Source organism: Tursiops truncatus, chromosome 2, assembly GCF_011762595.2.
Source record: "Tursiops truncatus isolate mTurTru1 chromosome 2, mTurTru1.mat.Y, whole genome shotgun sequence".
NCBI classification, from domain to species: domain Eukaryota; kingdom Metazoa; phylum Chordata; class Mammalia; order Artiodactyla; family Delphinidae; genus Tursiops; species Tursiops truncatus.
In genome coordinates this window covers 41,911,444-41,932,551 of record NC_047035.1, presented here as the reverse complement: position 1 = coordinate 41,932,551, position 21,108 = coordinate 41,911,444, and the positions used below count along the sequence as shown (strand labels likewise).

The window sequence follows — 21,108 nt, the reverse complement described above, 5'->3', positions numbered from 1 at the left end:
ATTATATGGTATAGTTTTGGATGAGGGCCGATCACTAGTCCTACTGGACTGAAGTTTCCTCCGGAGAGCAGGTTAGGCAGCGAGTTCAGAAGGCCTGGGCAGGTATGCCCACCCTCACCCGCTCAGAAACACCAAGCAGCCTGTATTGGTGGTGATCACAGGCCAGTGGCCTGTTATCTCTAGTCGCTAGTCGCTATCCTGGAAGGCAGAGCTTTCCAGCCCTGAGGGGTGCAGCTAGGGACCTAACTGTGAAGAAAGAGGAAGGTTTGGGGATGTGAGTAGGGAGAGGATGGTGTGAGGAGAGAATGCCGGAGACAAGTTTTTCCCTACAGTTCTGCAAGGCACACTTTGTGGCAAGTGAAGCACCATGGCAGGAGTGCAGGCAACTGCCCTTCATTTGCAGCAGAAGCGGGGAGTCTTTACATTTTCATTCCTTTTTATCGCTTTTCTGTTCTCAAGAGCTACTAGGACTCTGAGGAAGTGAAGGGGGCTTTAGTCAACGGCAGTTAGCTCTCACTTTCTTCTAGCAATTGCATAAGCTGATTGGAGCTAAGGCCCTGCTGCACTTGCCCGAACACTCCCTGTAGGGCACTGGGAAATGGGCTCTCCAGGTGCAGTTGGCCTCAGGCCCTGTGCTCCTGTCCAGGAGAGGAACTCTGTGTGTGTGTGTGCGTGTTGGGGTGGGAGTGCTCTAAGGTACCATCACCTCCATATTCATTGAGTGAACATATGTGTATTAAGTACATGTTCATTAGTTGATGCTTGCTCTTACAGAATCAATCATTATCAGCAAAGACTGCAGTCGCTGTACTTCAAAAAGAAGTTTGCAGAGCGTGTGGCGGAAGTGAAACCCAAAGTGGAAGGTAAAGTCAAGCTGCCCAGACTGGCAATGATGTTCATCTCAAGTACCCATTTACAAGTGCAATGCAAGTGCATATAGTAAACTGGATCCCTTTGGTGATTTTTTTTTTTTTTTTGCTTGAAATCTGTTGGAATTCTGGCAGATAATTACTTAAGGTCTGTCCTTGGCTTGATGGCCTAGCCTGGGTTCTGGAACTCACAGCACACTCCCTGGACTCCTCTGCAGAACTGGGCTTTTGCTATCTGGGTATTGGTGAGGAATTTATTTGATCGCTACTGGCATTAAACCTACAGTTAGCTTTCTTGTAATGGGGCCTTACTGGATTTTTCTGAGGGAAGATTTGAGGCTGATACATGGTTTGATTTTGAGGCTGTTAAATTTTTAGGTGCTTGAAATGTGGGCAACTGAAGAGCACAGCCACAGAGTGCAGGCTGACTTTGGGGTCCTGATGACACCTGCCAGCTGTGACATGTCACACATTTGCCCAGTTTTTCTATCAGTGGAATTGATCAACTGTCCTGTGATCTGACTCACACCAGGCAAGAAAGGGTTTGCAAAGGAATGTGGAAAAGGCAGTAGCTGCTCTATGTATTCCTAACTGCTTATGGTCGGTGAGTCAGCCAAGAAAAAGACTGAGGAAGGCTAGGACTGTGCACCTGTCTCTGGGTCTCTTGAACAACTTGAGCTGGCTCTCCTTGCCCCCTTGCTCTTGGCTTCTGGTAAAGGTGTTCAGAAAGTGCTCCCTGGTAGTCTAACAGCCCCATCTTACATCTCCAGTATCTGTTATCAGGTGTGTGGATTTAGGATGGGTATCATTGAAAAGTCTTGTTGTAATAGTTTTATGTATTTTGTTTTGAAGCAATTCGTTCTGGTTCAGAAGAGGTGTTTAGGAGCAGTGCCCTGAAGCAGTTGCTGGAAGTGGTTTTGGCATTTGGAAATTACATGAATAAAGGCCAAAGAGGCAATGCATATGGATTCAAGATATCCAGCCTAAATAAGATTGCTGACACAAAATCCAGTATCGATAAGTAAGTATGGAAGATCTGGGAGCTTAGGTCGGGGCTCAACTTTGTACGCTCTGGTCCTCCTGGGCCTCTTCATCCCAAAGTGTCTGGTCTGCACTTCTCCTCTCCTGCTCTTTCCTTCTCCACTGACTCTTCCCTTCCTGTCTCATGACCACACGTATCCCCAAGTTCCCACTGGGCCAGTTATCCTTCATTTTCATTCCACAAGGATATCATCTAGTCCAAGTTTTTTGTGTTTGGGGTTTTCTCGGGTAAACTGATTACAGTGTAATACACAAAAGACAGGTTCACTCACCGTAAAGGTACAGCTTGATGACTTTCCACAAATTGAACACATCTGTATAACTAGTGCCCAGTTCAAGAAACAGAACCTTACCAGCACCCTAGTAGCCCCCTCACGGCCTCTCCTAGTTGCTACTCCTCCACAGAGTTAAAAAACTGACAGCTGATGACAATGTGAAGTTTGTTGGCTTTGTAGGCTATGGTTTCCTTGGTACCTGGAAGCTAGCAGCTACCTTAAAAAATGACAATGTGTAAATGCATTTTGGCTGTTGGTATTCAGCTGCTCATCCCGAGACTCATTAAAATGCTTCCTAGAAAGTGTGTTTTAGGTGAACAGATTCCTGTTAGAGACACCAGAAGGTGAAAATGTGCTAGTGTCATTTCCAGGTGAGGGCATTAGGCATATTAACTCTAGCTTCCCTGAGAGCTGTGTTTCCCACTGACTTGGAAGGAATTTGTTTCTAAGGTAAACTTCTCTGTAACCCGAATTATTTTTAGAAGTATAGGCTGTTCACCCTAATTATTCCCAACCAGTGAGACTTTTTATTCTATATTTTCTATAGGGTCAGTGAAGCATAGCATTATGGCAACCCTGAATCCATCGTATAAGAAACAAGCAGTGTGTTCAGTTGTGGGGCTAAACCTTATTTTTGCATTGTGTAGAAATAGATTAACAACGCACAGCTGATACGTTCTATCAACACCACCTTATTTTTCCTTGAATTTTATTATTTTTTATACAGCAGGTTCCTATTAGTTATCTATTTTATACACATCAGTGTATATATGTCAATCCCAATCGCCCAATCCATCACACCCCCACCCCCACCCCCCCACTTTCCCCCCTTAGTGTCCATACGTTTGTTCTCTACATCTGTGTCTCACTTTCTGCCCTGCAAACCAGTTCACCTGTACCATTTTTCTAGATTCCACATATATGTGTTAATATATGATATTTGTTTTTCTCTTTCTTACTTCACCCTGTGTGACAGTCCCTAGGTCCATCTGCATCTCTACAAATGACCCAATTTCGTTCCTTTTTATGGCTGAGTAATATTCCATTGTATATATGTACCACATCTTCTTTATCCATTCATCTGTCAATGGGCATTTAGGTTGCTTCCATGACCTGGCTGTTGTAAATAGTGCTGCAGTGAACATTGGGGTGCATGTGTTTTTTTGAATTATGGTTTTCTCTGAACACCACCTTATTTTTAATGTAAGCACTTGATCCTTTCAGAGCCCGTTCACATTTGATTGTCACAACAACCTGTGAGGTCCCCAGGCCAAGTGTTGTATCGCCTGTTGTCAGATAAAGAAACCGAGGCAGGGTCAGGTGGCTCATTTAGCTTGTCTGAGGTCACAACCAGCAAGGTGTTTGGCCTTACAGGTATTTGACAGTTGTTCTAGTGGTCTGCCCACAGCTCTCCGCTACCAACAGACCGATTTTATTTGGAGGTTGCAGTGAGTAACTGCAGCATCTTACTTGCATATAAAGAGCAGCCATCTTTTAAGGAACGGTCTCCTCTTCAACTGGGCTTGCAGGTTGGGGAGGAAGGAAATCCTCACCACCAGTCAGTCCTATTCTCTCTCTCTCTCCCTCTCCCCTCACTCATACACACACACTCACACACACACATTTGCCCCCCACCTTCCAACTTACTGATAAGCTGGTACTTACTACATGATTATCTGCTAGTTAATGATATAAACTTTATCCAATACACAATAAGCCTTTTCAAAACAATAAATTAAAAACATTTCTGATCTTCTTCTTTTCCCTCTTCACTCTGCATTCAAGGCTTGTTTCTGGTAATGACCAGAGAGTAGTCAAATGTGAGGCTGTTTAGTTGTTTTTATTATTCAGGAATTTATCTTCACTCATATGAGGTGTTATTTGGATAGCAGACAAATGTGGTTTGCTATCCAAATGTGATCTGGTTTTAAGTCTTTCTACACTAAAAAAGGCATATATGGTTAATGAAATAAATTTCTCTCACAAAGCATTTCTCTGAAATAATGAAGGAAAATGGCATTACTCTTTCTCGCGATGGTTGCTGGGATTTTGCCTCTCATGCAGCCGGCACATGGCAGACACATAGATTCTGTGAAAGGCAAAATTGAAGTGGAACAATACAGCTGAACACCTGCAAAATAAGTGGCCAGAAGTATTAGCCACTGTTTTACTTTGCTGAGCAATGGTTTTCTAATTATTAGCGCAAGAAAAATAAGGGGAAATTTTTTTCCGTGTGGGACTCAGTTGACTCCTCTGAGTTGACTCAGAGAATAGGATTGCCTTGACCTCCAGGAAGCTGCAAGGATAACCAGAAATGGTTTGCGTTGCTACGGGGAAAAACTGTTCGGCAGCTCTGCTTCACTTTTGTTGCGGGGGGGTGGGGGGTCCTTAACCTTGTGAATTAGCAAACTGCCTAAAAATTATGGAAATGTTTTTAAAGAAATGCATTTGTGTCCTCCTGATTATGCTAACTTTCAATAGCATAAGTGGTTCTTGATCTTGGCTGTTAGTCTCAGTGGGGAGTTTTAAAAAATACCCACATCTGGTCCCACCTCATTCCAATGACTGAATCTCAGGTTGGCCCAGGCATCTGGGGTCCAGGTGATTGTAATGTGCCTCAGAGTCAGGGACCAGGGGACCAGACTACCACAGCGTGGCCTCTTAGATAGTGTTATCAGATGCCCGCCTTTTCAACCCAGGTCAGTCAGGGTTCAGCCCTGTCACCACCAAAGAGGGAGCTGGTTGTGCAGTTAGGAGCTGAAGTGTTGCTAAAATTAGGCCGCGAGGGTATCATATCCATGATGGCACAGTCCTGGCCCATTTCCAGGTCCTGCCCTGAAATAGGGGGCATTCTAACTTTCAGAAGGGAAAAATGTTATCACCCAGTTGAAAGAAACCCTTAAATGAGAATTGTCAATAATTTTCATCAGTGAGTTGCTGCTCTGTACTTTCAGACTTGAAAATTAGCTGTCCTCTCTAGTGGATTAAACATCCCTCACTCCCCACCCCACCCTGCTTGTTAGGAACTTGCAGGGCAGGCCTCGTCTTTGGGTGGATGCACTGTGAAGGGATGTCCCTTTTGGCAATGGTTCAGACCCATTTCCATCACCCATCGCATTACGCAGATTGTGAAGGATCCCCATTATGGGCCAAAAACGTAATTCTTATCCCCTGCCCTTCCCTTTCAGAAGATGTGTGCTGCTTTTGGCATATATTTTTGTAAATCCCACGAAGGCTCTCCTCTTCTCCCTTTCTCTTAAGAATGCCTGCCTTTCAGGAACCTACACATTTTGAAAGTAATGCAGGGACGTAGCATTCTTGTGGAAGTAATCACTTGAATATACAAATCATATGCAGATATTAACCATGTTTAATACTCTCTCCTTCTGTAATTGTAGGAACATTACACTTTTGCACTATCTCATAACTATTGTGGAAAATAAATACCCCAAGGTTCTCAATCTAAATGAGGAGCTGCGGGACATTCCTCAAGCAGCAAAAGTAAAGTAAGTACTTAGAGTGAATTGTTTCAGTTTTTAAAATCCGTTGGACTGTGGTTTAGCCGTTGAGATAGTTAGCGTTGCATGAAGAGGGTCCTTCTGTTTGCTTTCCCCTGAACAGTGTATGAAATAAAGTTTGAATAGTATCCATGTCACTCAGATGTTTTACATGAGTTTGAATATACGGTTGACTCTTGAACAGTGGGGTTAAGGGTGCCGGCACCCCCCGAATCCCCACTGCACAGCTGAAAATCCAACATATAACTTCATAGCTGACCCTTCCTGTGCGGGGTTCCTCAATACCCAGGGTCCCACATCTGAGGATTCAGTCAACCACAGACCATGTAGTACATAATTATTGAAAAAAAATCTGCGTATAAGTGGACCCATACAGTTCACACCTGTGTTGCTCAAGGGTCACTGTATACTTGTTCTAGCTGTTTCAGAATATTCCTGGATGCAGTTCCTAACTTCTACAAAACCTAATTTTCTGAGTTATGAAGAGTCTAGGGAAGCAGTGTGGTTTCACTAGTAGTTGGAAAGGGTGGTCTCTTAAAATACAGGTGGGAGCACACTTAGTTAAATGAGGATATGAGGATACATGTTTAAGCAAATGGAAGTCCTGCAGGTCAGGGTGTTGCTAGTAATTTTCCCATGTGTACACACTCCCAGAAACCAAGCAACCTTTTAATGGAAAGCAGTCTTTATGCAAATGAAGGAACTAAAAATAAAGTGGAAAATCACTAAACTTTCCCCACAAACTTCACACCACTTTTCAGAGACCTCATGAGGGGTAGGCACTTTTCCTTGCTGTTCTTCCTGCTTCCTTTTGCCCTCACCCCACCTTTTTAAAATTTACTTTTTTTTTCCGCTGCGTTGGGTCTTGGTTGTCCCGCACGGGCTTTCTCTAGTTGTGGCGATGGGGGACTACCCTTTGTTGTGGTGCATGGGCTTCTCATTGTGGTGGCAGAGCACGGGCTCCAGGCGCGTGGGCTCAGTAGTTGTGGTTTGCGGGCTCTAGAGCACAGGCTCAGTAGTTGTGGTGCACGGGCTTAGTTGCTCCACGGCATGTGGGATCTTCCCCGACCAGGGCTCAAACCCGTGTCCCCTGCATTGGCAGGCGGATTCTTAACCACTGTGCCACCAGGGAAATACCCCACTCCCCTTTTTTAAAAACATATTTAAACTGCATCTTTTTGCAGTGATTTTAAAAAGCCTGATGAGCAGGCTAATTTTTTCCCTCTGTAGAGTTTGGTAGAAGTGTACCATGTAAGACATGAAATTAAAATGTTCAAGTAAATGAAGTGTCAATGAATTTGTTTACATGTGAATTCTCTGTGAGAATTAAGTTGTAATCTCTCATGTTTAAAAGCTGTCAAATAAAAAGCATTATGGGAGAAGCCCAGGAAACTTTCTCTGTTTAAAAAAAAAAGTCAATGAAAATGAAAACTAATTAGTAAAACTTTAAGAAAAATCATTGTTGATTGAAATTTAGGCCATCACCTTGTAATATTCATACTACTACAGCACTCATGAAAAGCAATATAATAACGATGAAGAGCACAGCACACACGATTGTGGATCGACTGTTTCTTTGCCTTGTCCAAAGGGAGCCACACATGGCAAGAAATTTATTTCCACATACAGTAATTTGCTTAAGTGAGATTTTTGTGAGATTGAAACATGACATATTTCTATTCTGCCCTTTTTAACCTATAAATATTATACCTGCTGGCTGTGGAAAACAAAAAACCCCGTAATTCCATACCTAAATTTCGTAAGTTTAAAATGTTGCTGTCTTTCTGTGAGATCTGAACACTGAAGGGAATTTTAAACATTTAAAATGAAGTAGTGTGGACTTCCAAGCATGAAATATTTAAACTCATCATATATTTAATACAGTAAGTGTAAGTCCCATGTTGGTTACTAAAATGTTGCCATTTACAACAGCATGACTGAGCTGGACAAAGAAATAAGCACCTTGAGAAGTGGCCTGAAAGCAGTAGAGACGGTGAGTATGTTTCTCGTTCTAATTCCCAGTCCCTTCACTCTCTCTGGTGCTGGTGACGGCATCCAGCAGAGGAGTTGCTGGTTGCCTTGGCATGCAGGATAAACATTTATTGTTTAAAAAAAAGAAAAAAAATGCAACAACGAAGAAGCAAAGGCAGGCTGTGTTTAGCCTGGTGATGCAGTGGCAGGCAGCAGGATGTCATGGAGGCATCAGGGGAACAGGAACTGGGAAATCGGACCGGGAGTTCCACCACTTTCCTACCTGTGAGGCAGGACTCATGAAAGTGGATTGGCTAGAGAGTCTTCAAGGTCTTCTCGGTGTTTCTGTTTATAAATGATGTTTACTCTCAGAGCAATGGAACTTCTCTGTTGTCTTTGAGCCGGTCCCTTGGGGAGTATTTTTTGAGCACTTTGGGGGTACAGTCCATTCTCAAGGCGAGGGGATCACGATGACTCAGAATCCTTACCCTCCAGGTGTTAACAGTGGCCAGGAGCAGTCAGTCCAGTTCACCTCCTAAGTGATGACAAAGGTGCCTTGAGGAGGATCGGGGATTTAGGTTAGCCCGAGGCTTCGGGAATGGCTGGCGTGTGTGAGAGGAAGCTTCTCCTCTAGACGAGATGAATTTTGAGCTGTGGCTTAGAAGGAGGGTAGGGTGAACTTAGGTACAGAGGAGGGAGGCTGTCTCAGCTATACGAGATGACCTGGGCCCGGGCTCCATGGAAGGAAAGCAGGTCAGGGTGCCGGAGGCAGTGGAGCCGGTGGAACTAACCCAGACTGTGAGGGCGCAATGCCCCGTGGGTACCGCACGAGGGCTCCTGACAGCGCGGGGGCGGGTCAAGGTGAGAAGCCTCGCTCGGGAGAGCAGAGCTCTGGCCTGGCACTTGGTGAAGGAGGCTGGTCTGCAGGCAGCTCGGGAAGGTGCCCCACAGATCATTTATTAGTAACGCCAGGAGGACCCTCCTCTTTTAAAAATAAATTTATCTATTTTTTATTTTGTCTGCATTGGGTCTTCGTTGCCGCTTGCCGGCTTTCTGTAGTTGAGGCGCGCAGGCTTCTCAGTGCGGTGGCTTCTCGTTGCGGAGCATGGGCTCTAAGTGCGTGGGCTTCAGTAGTTGCGGCACCCGGGCTTCAGTGGTTGCGGCACGCGGACTTCAGTGGTTGTGGCTCGTGGGCTTAGCTGCTCCACGACATGTGGGATCTTCCCGGACCAGGGCTCGAACCCGTGTCCCCTGTATTGGCAGGTGGATTCTTAACCACTGCGCCGCCAGGGAGGTCCCACCTCCTCCTTATAATCATAAAACTGTGCCATAGAAAGTAGTTGACTTCATTAAAGAAACAGCTCTAATAAAAACTAGAGTCACGGTGTCTAACCTTTTCTATTTTTAATAAATTAAGGAGCATGTAAGGTTTTCTTTTTTTCCTTATTTTGGGGTAGGGGGTAGGGGTGTGTCGCTGTTTAAAAAGAGCAGTAGATACTCTTTTTTCCAGCCCCTGTGGGCTGAGAGACTGTGAGTGCGCGTGGAGGACGGTCCTCGGCTTTCAGAGGCCAAACTGGATAAGGGCAGTTTGAGACAAGGCTTGTGTTACAGTCTTCACTCTGTGGCCATTTCCTCCCAGTGGAAAGCTTTCTTGAGACTAGCATGGCAGTGACTGACAGTCCTAAAGCCTGACAATGGAGGCTCTGACCCCTGCATCTGAGCTAGTTCAGAGCAAGGCTTGAGAGAGGGGTCCCAAGGAAGTTATGTGTTTGGGGGGGTTATTAAATGTTGTTTTGCTGAAATCTCTCTAGCCCCTGGGTCATGTACAATGTAACACACTCTTCACAGAAAAGGGGCTACAGAGGCCTCCCCCTTCCTCTGGCAGCTTAAATGTTAAGAGGAAGGAAATATTGGGAGGCAGACTTTAATTCGTCGAAACATTCATGTGTCCCAGTTGTTCTTTTCACAAATTGATTACATTGCTTGAAGGTATCAAAGACAGAATTCTTATGGAATTATACATTCCTGAAACACTTTAAAATTGCTTTCACATCTCTGCACCTCACACACATACATACACTCCCTTTCCAGGTCAAAGAACTAGGATTGTGGCAATTTCTTTTAATCAGAGCAAATTTCATGATTTATAAGGGTTTCCGCTTCTTTTCTTGCATTTGATTCCCATGATGATGTGTATATTACCCTCCTTTATTTATTTTTAAACATCTTTATTGGAGTATAATTGCTTTACAATGGTGTGTTAGTTTCTGCTTTATAAAAAAGTGAATCAGTTATACATATACAAATGTTCCCATATCCCTTCCCTCTTGCATCTCCCTCCCTCCCACCCTCCCTATGCCACCCCTCTAGGTGGTCACAAAGCACCGAGCTGATCACCCTGTGCTATGCGGCAGCTTCCCACTAGCTATCGATTTTATGTTTGGTAGTGTATATATGTCCATGCCACTCTCTCACTTTGTCACACCTTACCCTTCCCCCTCCCCATATCCTTAAGTCCGTTCTCTAGTAAGTCTGTGTCTTTATTCCCCCCGTCTTGCCCCTAGGCTCTTCATGACTTTTTTTTTTCCTTAGATTCCATATATATGCGTTAGCACACGGTATTTGTTTTTCTCTTTCTGACTTACTTCACTCTGTATGACAGACTCTAGGTCTGTCTCAGCAACGAAATTTCGTTGCTTTTTATAGCTGAGGATTATTCCATTGTATATATGTGCCACATCTTCTTTATCCATTCATCTGTTCATGGACACTTAGGTTGCTTCCATGTCCTGGCTATTGTAAACAGAGCTTCAATGAACATTTCAGTACATGACTCTTTTTGAATTGGTCATTCTATTTTTAGTTTTTTAAGGAACCTCCATACTGTTCTCCATAGTGGCTGTATCAATTTACATTCCCACCAAGAGTGCAAGAGTGTTGCCTTTTCTCCACACCCTCACCAGCATTTATTGTTTGTAGATTTTTTGATGATGGCCATTCTGCCCGGTGTGAGATGATATCTCATTGTAGTTTTGATTGGCATTTCTCTAATGATTAATGATGTTGAGCATGCTTTCACGTGTTTGCTGGCAATCTGTATATCTTCTTTGGAGAAATATCTATTTAGGTCTTCTGCCCATTTTTGGATTGGGTTGTTTTTTTGATATTGAGCTGCATGAGCTGCTTGTAAATTTTGGAGATTGATCCTTTGTCAGTTGCGTCATTTGCAAATATTTTCTCCCATTCTGAGGGTTGTCTTTTCATCTTGCTGATGGTTTCCTTTGCTGTGCAAAAGCTTTTAAGTTTCATGAGGTCCCATTTGTTTATTTTTGTTTTTGTTTCCATTTCCCTAGGAGGTGGATCAAAAAGGATCTTGCTGCGATTTATGTCATAGAGTGTTCTGCCTATGTTTTCCTCTGAGAGTTTGATAGTTTCTGGCCTTACATTTAGGTCTTTAATCCATTTTGAGTTTATTTTTGTTTATGGTGTTAGGGAGTGATCTAATTTCATACTTTTACATGTACCTGGCCAGATTTCCCAGCACCACTTATTGAAGAGGCTGTCCTTTCTCCACTGTACATTCCTGCCTCCTTTATCAAAGATAAGGTGACCATATGTGTGTGGGTTTATCTCTGGGCTTTCTATCCTGTTCCATTTATCTATATTTCTGTTTTTGTGCCAGTACCATACTGTCTTCATTACTGTAGCTTTGTAGTATAGTCTGAAGTCGGGGTGCCTGATTCCTCCAGCTCCATTTTTCATTCTCAAGATTGCTTTGGCTATTCGGGGTCTTTTGTGTTTCCATACAAATTGTGCAATTTTTTGTTCTAGTTCTGTGAGAAATGCCAGTGGTAGTTTGATAGGGATTGCATTGAATCTGTAGATTGCTTTGGATAGTAGAATCATTTTCACAATGTTGATTCTTCCAATCCAAGAACATGGTATATCTCTCCATCTATTTGTATCCTCTTTAATTTCTTTCATCAGTGTCTTATAATTTGCTGCATACAGGTCTTTTGTCTCCTTAGGTAGCTTTATTCCTAGATATTTTATTCTTTTTGTTGCAATGGTAAATGGGAGTGTTTTCTTAATTTCACTTTCAGATTTTTCATCATTAGTGTATAGGAATGCTAGAGATTTCTGTGCATTAATTTTGTATCCTGCTACTCTACCAAATTCATTGATGAGCTCTAGTAGTTTTCTGGTAGCATCTTTAGGATTCTCTATGTATAGTATCATGTCATCTGCAAACAGTCACAGCTTTACTTCTTCTTTTCCGATTTGGATTCCTTTTATTTCCTTTTCTTCTCTGATTGCTGTGGCTAAAACTAATAGTGGTGAGAGTGGGCAACCTTGTCTTGTTCCTGATCTTAGTGGAAATGCTTTCAGTTTTTCACCATTGAGGATGATGTTGGCTGTGGGTTTGTCATATATGCCCTTTATTATGTTGAAGAAAGTTCCCTCTATGCCTACTTTCTGCAGGGTTTTTTATCATAAATGGGTGTTGAATTTTGTCGAAAGCTTTCTCTGAATCGATGGAGATGATCATATGGTTTTTATTCTTCAATTTGTTAATATGGTGTATCACATTGATTGTTTTGCATATATTGAAGAATCCTTGCATTCCTGGGATAAACCCCACTTGATCACGGTGTACGATCCTTTTACTGTGCTGTTGGATTCTGTTTGCTAGTATTTTGTTGAGGATTTTTGCATCTATGTTCATCAGTGATATTGGCCTGTAGTTTTCTTTTTTGTGGCATTTTTGTCTGGTTTTGGTATCCCGGTGATGGTGGCCTCGTAGAATGGGTTTGGGAGTGTTCCTCCCTCTGCTATATTTTGAAGAGTTTGAGGAGGATAGGTGTTAGCTCCTCTCTAAATGTTTGATAGTATTCACCTCTGAAGCCATCTGGTCCTGGGCTTTTGTTTGTTGGAAGACATTTAATCACAGTTGTAATTTCAGTGCTTGTGATTGGTCTGTTCATATTATCTATTTCTTCCTGGTCCAGTCTCGGAAGGTTGTGCTTTTCTAAGAATTTGTCCATTTCTTCCAGGTTGTCCATTTTATTGGCATAGAGTTGCTTGTGGTAATCTCTCATGATCCTTTATATTTCTGCAATGTCAGTTGTTACTTCTCCTTTTTCATTTCTAATTCCATTGATTTGAGTCTTCTCCCTTTTTTTCCTGATGAGTCTGGCTAATGGTTTATCAATTTTGTTTATCTTCTCAAAGAACCAGCTTTTAGTTTTATTGATCTTTGCTATGATTTCTTTTATTTCTATTTCATTTATTTCTGATCTGATTTTTATGATTTCTTTCATCCTGCTAACTTCGGTGTTCTTTTCTTCTTCCTTCTCTAATTGCTTTAGGTGTAAGTTTAGGTTGTTTATTTGAGATGTTTCTTGTTTCTTAAGGTAGGATGGTATTGCTATAAACTTCCCTCTTAGAACTGCTTTTGCTGCATCCCATAGATTTTGGGTCATCGTGTTTTCATTGTCATTTGTTTCTAGGTATTTTTTGATTTCCTCTTTGATTTCTTCAGTGATCTCTTGGTTATTAGGTAGTGTATTGTTTAGCCTCCATCTGCTTGTATGTTTTACAGATTTTTTCCTCTAATCGATTGCTAGTCTCATTGCATTGTGGTTGGAATAGATACTTGATATGATTTCAATTTTCTTAAACTTACCAAGGCTTGGTTTGTGACCCAAGTTATGATCTATCCTGGAGAATGTTCCATGAGGACTTGAGAAAAATGTGTATTCGGTTGTTTTTGGATGGAATGTCCTAAAAATATCAATTAAGTCCATCTTGTTTAATGTATCATTTAAAGCTTGTGTTTCCTTATTTATTTTCATTTTGGATGATCTGTCCATAAAGTCCCCTATTATGATTGTGTTATTGTCGATTTCCCCTTTTATGGCTGTTAGTATTTGCTTTAGGTATTGAGGTGCTCCTATGTTGGGTGCATAAATATTTACTGTTGTTATATCTTCTTCTTGGATTGATCCCTTGATCATTATGTAGTGTCCTTCTTTGTCTCTTGTAAGAGTCTTTATTTTAAAGTCTATTTTGTCCTATATGAGAATGCTACTCCAGCTTTCTTTTGATTTCCATTTGCATGGAATATCTTTTTCCATCCCCTCACTTTCAGTCTGTATGTGTCCCTAGGTCTGAAGTGGGTCTCTTGTAGACAGCATTTATACACGTCTTGTTTTTGTATCCATTCAGCCAGTCTATGTCTTTTGGTTGGAGCATTTAATCCATTTACATTTAAGGTAATTATCGATGTGTATGTTCCCATTCCCATTTTCTTAATTGTTTTGGGTTCGTTATTGTAGGTCTTTTCCTTCTTTTGTGTTTCTTGCCTAGAGAATTTCCTTTAGCAGTTGTTGTAGAGCTGGTTTGGTGGTGCTGAACTCTCTCAGCTTTTGCTTGTCTTTAAAGGTTTTAATTTCTCCATCAAATCTGAATGAGATCCTTGCTGGGTAGAGTAATCTTGGTTGCAGGTTTTTCTCCTTCAACACTTTCAATATGTCCTGCCACTCCCTTCTGGCTTGCAGAGTTTCTGTTGAAAGATCAGATGTTAACCTTATGGGGATTCCCTTGTGTGTTATTTGTTTTTCCCTTGCTGCTTTTGATATATTTTCTTTGTATTTAATTTTTGATAGTTTGATTAATATGTGGCTTGGCGTGTTTCTCCTTGGATTTATCCTGTATGGGATTCTCTGTGCTTCCTGGGCTTAACTATTTCCTTTCCCATATTAGGGAAGTTTTGAACTATAATCTTTTCAAATATTTTCTCAGTCCGTTTCTTTTTCTCTTCTTCTTCTGGGACCCCTATAATTCGAGTGTTGGTGCCTTTAATGTTGTCCCAGAGGTTTCTGAGACTGTCCTCAATTCTTTTTGTTCTTTTTTGTTTATTCTGCTGTGCAGTGTTTATTTCCACTATTTTATCTTCCAGGTGACTTATCCATTCTTTTGCCTCAGTTATTCTGCTATTGATTCCTTCTAGAGAATTTTTAATTTCACTTATTGTGTTGTTTATCATTGTTTGTTTTCTCTTTAGTTCTTCTAGGTACTTGTTAAACGTTTCTTGTATTTTCTCCATTCTATTTCCAAGATTTGGGATCATCTTTACTATCATACTCTGAATTCTTTTTCAGGTAGACTGCCTATTTCCTCTTCATTTGTTTGGTCTGGTGGGTTTTTATCTTGCTCCTTCATCTGCTGCGTGTTTCTCTGTCTTCTCATTTTGCTTAACTTACTGTGTTTGGGGTCTCCTTTTCGCAGGCTGCAGGTTCATAGCTCCCGTTGTTTTTGGTGTCTGTCCCCAGTGGCTAAGGTTGATTCAGTGGGTTGTGTAGGCTTCCTGGTGGAGCGGACTAGTGCCTGTGTTCTGGTGGGTGGGGCTTGATCTTGTCTCTCTGGTGGGCACGTCCACGTCTGGTGGTGTGTTTTGGGGTGTCTGTGGCCTTATTATGATTTTAGGCAGCCTCTCTGCTAATGGATGGCGTTGTGTTCCTTTCTTTCTGGTTGTTTGGCATAGGGTGTCCAGCACTGTAGCTTGCTGGTCGTTGAGTGTAGCTGGGTCTTGGCATTGAGATGGAGATCTCTGGGAGATTTTCGCCATTTGATATTACATGGAGCTGGGAGATCTCTTGTGGACCAGTGTCCTGACGTTGGCTCTCCCACCTTAGAGGCACAGCACTGACTCCTGGATGGAGCACCACAAGACTTTCATCCACATGGCTCAGAATAAAAGTGAGAAAAAGGGAAGGAAGGAAGAATGGAAGGAAGGGGAAGGAGGGAAGGAAGGAGATAAAGTTATTAAAATAAAAAATAATTATTAAGAAATAAATTTTAAAACGTTAAAAAAAAAGACAGACAGAACACACAAAAAGAGAAAAAGGGAAAATATATATATATCTTTTGCTCCCAAAGTCCACCTCTTCAATTTGGGATGATTCGTTTTCTTATTCAGGTATTCCACAGATGCAGGGTACATCAAGTTGATTGTGGAGATTTAATCTGCTGTTCCTGAGGCTGCTGGGAGACATTTCCCTTTCTCTTCTTTGTTCACACAGCTCCCAGGGTTCAGCTTTGGATTTGGCCCTGCCTCTGCGTGTAGGTCGCCTGGGGGCATCTGTTCTTTGCTCAGACAGGACGTGGTTAAAGGAGCAGCTGATTCAGGGGCTCTGGCTCACTCAGGCTGGCGGGGAGGGAGGGGTACAGAGTGCGAGGCGAGCCTGCGGCAGCAGAGGCCAGCGTGACTTTGCACCAGCCTGAGGTGTGCCGTGCGTTCTCCCGGGGAAGTTGTCCCTGGATCACTGGACCCTGGCAGTGGCGGGCTGTACAGGCTCCTGGGAGGGGAGGTGTGGAGAGTGACCTGTGCTTGCACACAGGCTTCTTGGTGGCTGCAGCAGCAGCCTGAGCGTCTCATGCCCGTCTCTGGGGTCCGTGCTGATAGCCGCAGCTCGTGCTTGTCTCTGGAGCTCCTTTAAGCAGCGCTCTTAATCCCTTCTTCACGCACCAGGAAACAAAGAGGCAAGAAAATGTCTCTCGCCTCTTTGGCAGCTCCAGACATTTTCCCGGACTCCCTCCCGGCTAGCCGTGGTGCACTAGCCCCCTTCAGGCTGTGTTCACGCCGCCAACCCCAGTCCTCTCCCTGGGATCCGACCTCTGAAGCCCGAGCTTCAGCTCCCAGCCCCTGCCCGCCCCGGCAGGTGAGCAGACAAGCCTCTCGGGCTGGTGACTGCCAGTCGGCACCGATCCTGTGTGCGGGAATCTCTCCACTGTGCCCTCCCCACCCCTGTTGCTGCGCTCTCCTCCGTGGTCCCGAAGCCTCCCCCCCTCTGCCACCCGCAGTCTCCACCTGAGAAGGGGCTTCCTAGTGTGTGAAACCTTTCCTCCTTCACAGCTCCCTCCCACTGGTGCAGGTCCTGTCCCTATTCTTTTGTCTCTCTATTTTCTTTTGCCCTACCCCAGTACGTGGGGAATTTCTTGCCTTTCGGGAGGTCTTAGGTCTTCTGCCAGTGTTCAGTAGGTGTTCTATAGGAGCTGTTCCACGTGTAGATGTATTTCTGATGTATTTGTGGGGAGGAAGGTGACCTCTGCGTCTTACTCTTCCGCCATCTTGAAGCTTCCTGCCCTCCTTTTATGAGTGAAGAAACTAAGGCCCAGGCTACTTGCCATGGATAAGTACCAAATCAGTGGTAGAACTGAATCAGAACCGCTAGCCTGTGACCTCTACTGTCCTGCTTGTTAGAATCTCTGCCAAAGCAGGTATGGAAGAAAACAGAGATCCAGATTAGGTCAGTAGGTACACAGAATAGTTGTCACTGAGACCCTGGAGTCAGGCAGACGTGAGTTCAAATTTTGATTCTATCACTTATCAGCCACTTGACTTTGAGCAAAGAATTTACTCCCTCTGAACCTCAATTTATGTGTCTGTACGATTAGGATAATAATGCCTCACTTATAGAGGTTTTGTGGGATGAAATAAGAAAATGCATCTGGCAATGGTTGAACTTATTATTGAAATTGATTTGAATAATCTGTGTTCATCACCTTGGTAATGGAGAATACGGATGATTAATGAGACACGAATACTCCTACCTGTCTGCTCACAAAATCCAAATGGTATGGATGAGAAGAAAAACGGCGTTATGGTGCCAAACGCTGCAGTTGAAATTCTGCTGACCTAGATATCACAGTTCAGGAAATAAGTAGACTTGGAAGAGATGGAGAGAAGGAAAAAATAAAAAGTACCAGAGCTCTGAGCACAGAATATCAACAAGCAAATTCTCTTGCTTTCAGTCACACACCTTTTGAATCCAATTTGCTCTCCATTATTTGTTTAACTTCTGTTAATTTTATCCAAATGCTAATCTCCTTACATTCTAAAGCCAGTATACAAAATCACACCAATAAAGTACTCAGATGACTGGTTAAATTGCATTTTGCAACTGTGTGTGGGCACATGGGCTTGGCTCTGTCAGGGTTGGTGGAAGGGCAGGGGGAACTGGACGATCATAAAATGTTTTACACTAGTTTTGATGGGTTTGCCATTCTGACTTATTAAATTTGAGGCATAAGGAAAATGAGACAAAGGGGTATCTGTGTTTGAAGCCTACATTGACATTATCCATTTCCTGTGTTTAAGGAGCTGGAATATCAGAAGTCTCAGCCCTCACGGCCTGGAGATAAGTTTGTGTCTGTTGTCAGCCAGTTCATCACGGTAGCCAGTTTCAGCTTCTCTGACGTTGAAGATCTTCTAGCAGAAGCTAAAGACCTGGTAAATTTCCCCTTGCGCACTGAGTGTTTCTTGACAGAGCTGGTACTTTCAGATATTATAAGTATACTTTCATTTCTAGGGCTGTGATCAGTTGAAAAACATGCTTTCTATCTAACTGGCCTTTAGGTTAGTAAGACCTTGAAGTATCTGAATGGTGTAAAACAAGTAAATACTTTGACAGTTTTAAATATTTTGATAGTTTTTCCCTTGATTGTTATTATAATTATCTCTGGGAAACAGAAAAGAGTGGATTATGAAAACCAAGGGCAGGATGAAATGTGACATCAAGGTATGACTGAGGCCTTGTGCTTCAGAAACTTGTAAGATGCTCACCTGAGATAGAGACTTAGGAGGGCAGGATATTCCCTCTTTAAATGTCTAGAAGAACTTACTAAATGATAGGCACTTTAATTCAGAGCCTCATTGCAAAAGACTTTTTTTTTTTTTTTTTTTTTGCGGTACACGGGCCTCTCACTGTTGTGGCCTCTCCCGTTGCAGAGCACAGGCTCCGGACGCACAGGCTCAGTGGCCATGGCTCACGGGGCCCAGCCGCTCTGCGGCATGTGGGATCTTCCCAGACCAGGGCACGAACCCGTGTCCCCTGCATCGGCAGGCGGACTCCCAACCCCTGCACTACCAGGGAACCCCAAAAGGCATATTTTTAATAAGACTTCTTTAAAAAATGGATTTTGCTATTACAAAATCTTGTTTTCCTGTAAGGGAAGAGTTTTCATTGGCAAATATCCAACACCTTAAAATCCCCCTGGCCCCATCTCTCTGTCTCTGTCTCTCTCTGGTTATTTCCGCTTCTAAAATTTATACACATTCATATACATGTGCACATTCTCTTGTCCCCTTCTCATTGTTAACAAATGTCATTAAGCTCCTATCCACCCTACTGAGTTCCTCCACACTGCCCATCTCTCAGTTGTGACAACACTCTTTTGCTTTAACTTGAATCTTTCCTTTGAAACTTGAGTAATGAATCTCATTTTTCTGTGGTCCCCTGTTCAGTTGTAGATATGGATGATTGTATATGTAAGTGTACACACATACTCATTAAAGTTCAGAAGTAGACTATGTTAAGACACACTAGCTAATCTCAACATTGAAACCCCACCTCCAATGTTAGTAAATAAATGCAAGACAAGATATGTTTGAACGACTGTTGTTAGAGGTCCAGCCCCTGGTACCCCTGATTGAAATCAGTGAACTGATGTCAGCAGCCTCCCCTGTGATGGCCCCCACCTCAATCTAGGCAATACAGTACCTACCTCATCACGGGCTCAAACATTTTTCTAAGAATCAACTGAATAGTTAATTTTTGATTTATACACACTCTACTTTTTTTTTTTTTTTTTTCAATTTTAGTGTGGGAACTTTTGTCTGGGACTAGTTTTGTTCAGATTTCTAAGACTAAAATATACATGACTTCATCATCACTAGAATTCCTAGATAAAAAGATCATTCAGGATGGCTTTGACGTGCCTGAACTTCAATGTTTTAGAAACTCCATTGTAGTCTATCTGTTGCTGTTTTGTTCATACCAGAACTTTTAGAAATTAGCTTATAAAACCATGCAGCAACTGAAGCGCTGCATGTGGTTGTATGAAGAATGTCGTATTTTTCCCTTAAGAGCTTAGTTTCTAATAAAATATTTCCAAATAAGTAAAAGGTTGAGAACGCCTCGATGAAGAGAAAAATGGTAAAAAAGCATTATTATAAATTTAAAGATATGAAATATAAAACAATTGAAAATTGTCTTATTTAAGAATAAATGTTGAAAATATTTCCTTTACAGAGATAGGATCACCAGAATGTCAGGAAAACTTAACAATATACTAAAGACAAGTAGTGCAAGAAAAATAAAAGCAATTAGACCATGAAGTATTTATGCAGGCCTCCCCAACCTAAGAGTTTCAAACTGTGAAGAAAATGAAAGATCTGGAAATTTTGAAGTAGTTGATTAGGCATAGGGAGTGAGAATTTGTTTGACCTTGAAGTTAGAAACACTGTCCGTTGTAGTTTAGATGTAATAGCATTAGATCCTTACAGAAGGAGATATAGTTCTAAAAAACAACTTGACTGGCACTGAACAGTATTTGGATGGTCATAATAATGCTAAGACACTTGAAAGCATACTATCTCGAGTTGTGAAGATAACAACCAGAAGAACTAAAAACAGAAATGTTAAAACTAAAAAGACTGGCTGTGCTATTTTGTTAGCCTATATATTTTTTAATTTAATTTTTAAAAATTCGCCCTTAATATTTTGCATTTTATCTGTTTTTAAAAGATTTGCCTTGAAAGGGGTTCTAAAACAAAGGATTTAGAATAAAATTGTATTCTCAGTTATGAATTTTGAGTTGCCTTAATGATTCCATAATCAGTGAGTGTTTTCTAATTGAGGCCCAGGAAGTACAGTAATACCAATATTATTTACGATTAGTAAAAGCAGCTAAGAAACACTGTATCCTATTTGCTTCTGATACTAACTACATGGCACCAATAAATGATACTAAACTACTTCAAAGAAAAGTTAAAAGTACAAGTTTCCTTACCCCTGCTGAGTTCGCTCTTAGTTTTATATCCTGAGTGCTCTGCCCTGTGATATTCTGCTTTCTTGTTTTTACTACTGTTTAGTTAATAAAGAGTCACAGGATGTAATCATAGATGTTAAGCTGAAATGAGGTGGACAGGGATAAATGGTTTCACAAGTCGTGGAGTATTACATTTTTTCCTTTAGAAGCGATTGATAGACATGTTCAGCAGCCAGGGATAAATCCAGCGAGTTATATTTGACTCAATTTGACCTTTAGCCCCTTGAGAGAGATTGATATTTATGTGATCACGGCGTTCTCTTGGAAGACTGAACTTCTTAAAACCTTCTTTTTTCCAGTTTACTAAAGCAGTGAAACACTTTGGGGAAGAGGCTGGCAAAATACAGCCAGATGAGTTCTTTGGCATTTTTGATCAGTTTCTTCAGGCTGTGTCAGAAGCCAAACAAGAGAATGAAAACATGAGAAAGAAGAAGGAGGAAGAAGAGCGCCGAGCTCGAATGGAGGCTCAGGTAAGTGGGTGGCCAGTTCCACCCCCAGAAAGTTCTGTTGCTGCATCTCCTTGGTTTTTAGGAAGCGCTC

The 21,108-nt window shown here is 42.2% G+C and overlaps 1 protein-coding gene across 4 annotated transcripts in view; it reads left to right on the top strand.

Moving 5' to 3' along the window:
* Positions 1 to 21,108, top strand: part of DAAM1 (dishevelled associated activator of morphogenesis 1) — a 179,184-nt gene that overhangs the window by 154,445 nt on the left and 3,631 nt on the right. For all 4 annotated transcript variants that reach the window (XM_019923333.3, XM_019923340.3, XM_073800420.1 and 1 more), the window contains 6 exons: positions 775 to 863; positions 1,722 to 1,890; positions 5,584 to 5,691; positions 7,636 to 7,696; positions 17,837 to 17,968; positions 20,868 to 21,038. In XM_019923333.3, the coding sequence (XP_019778892.1) occupies positions 775 to 863; positions 1,722 to 1,890; positions 5,584 to 5,691; positions 7,636 to 7,696; positions 17,837 to 17,968; positions 20,868 to 21,038 (730 nt within the window). The remainder of the gene's footprint in view (positions 1 to 774; positions 864 to 1,721; positions 1,891 to 5,583; positions 5,692 to 7,635; positions 7,697 to 17,836; positions 17,969 to 20,867; positions 21,039 to 21,108) is intronic.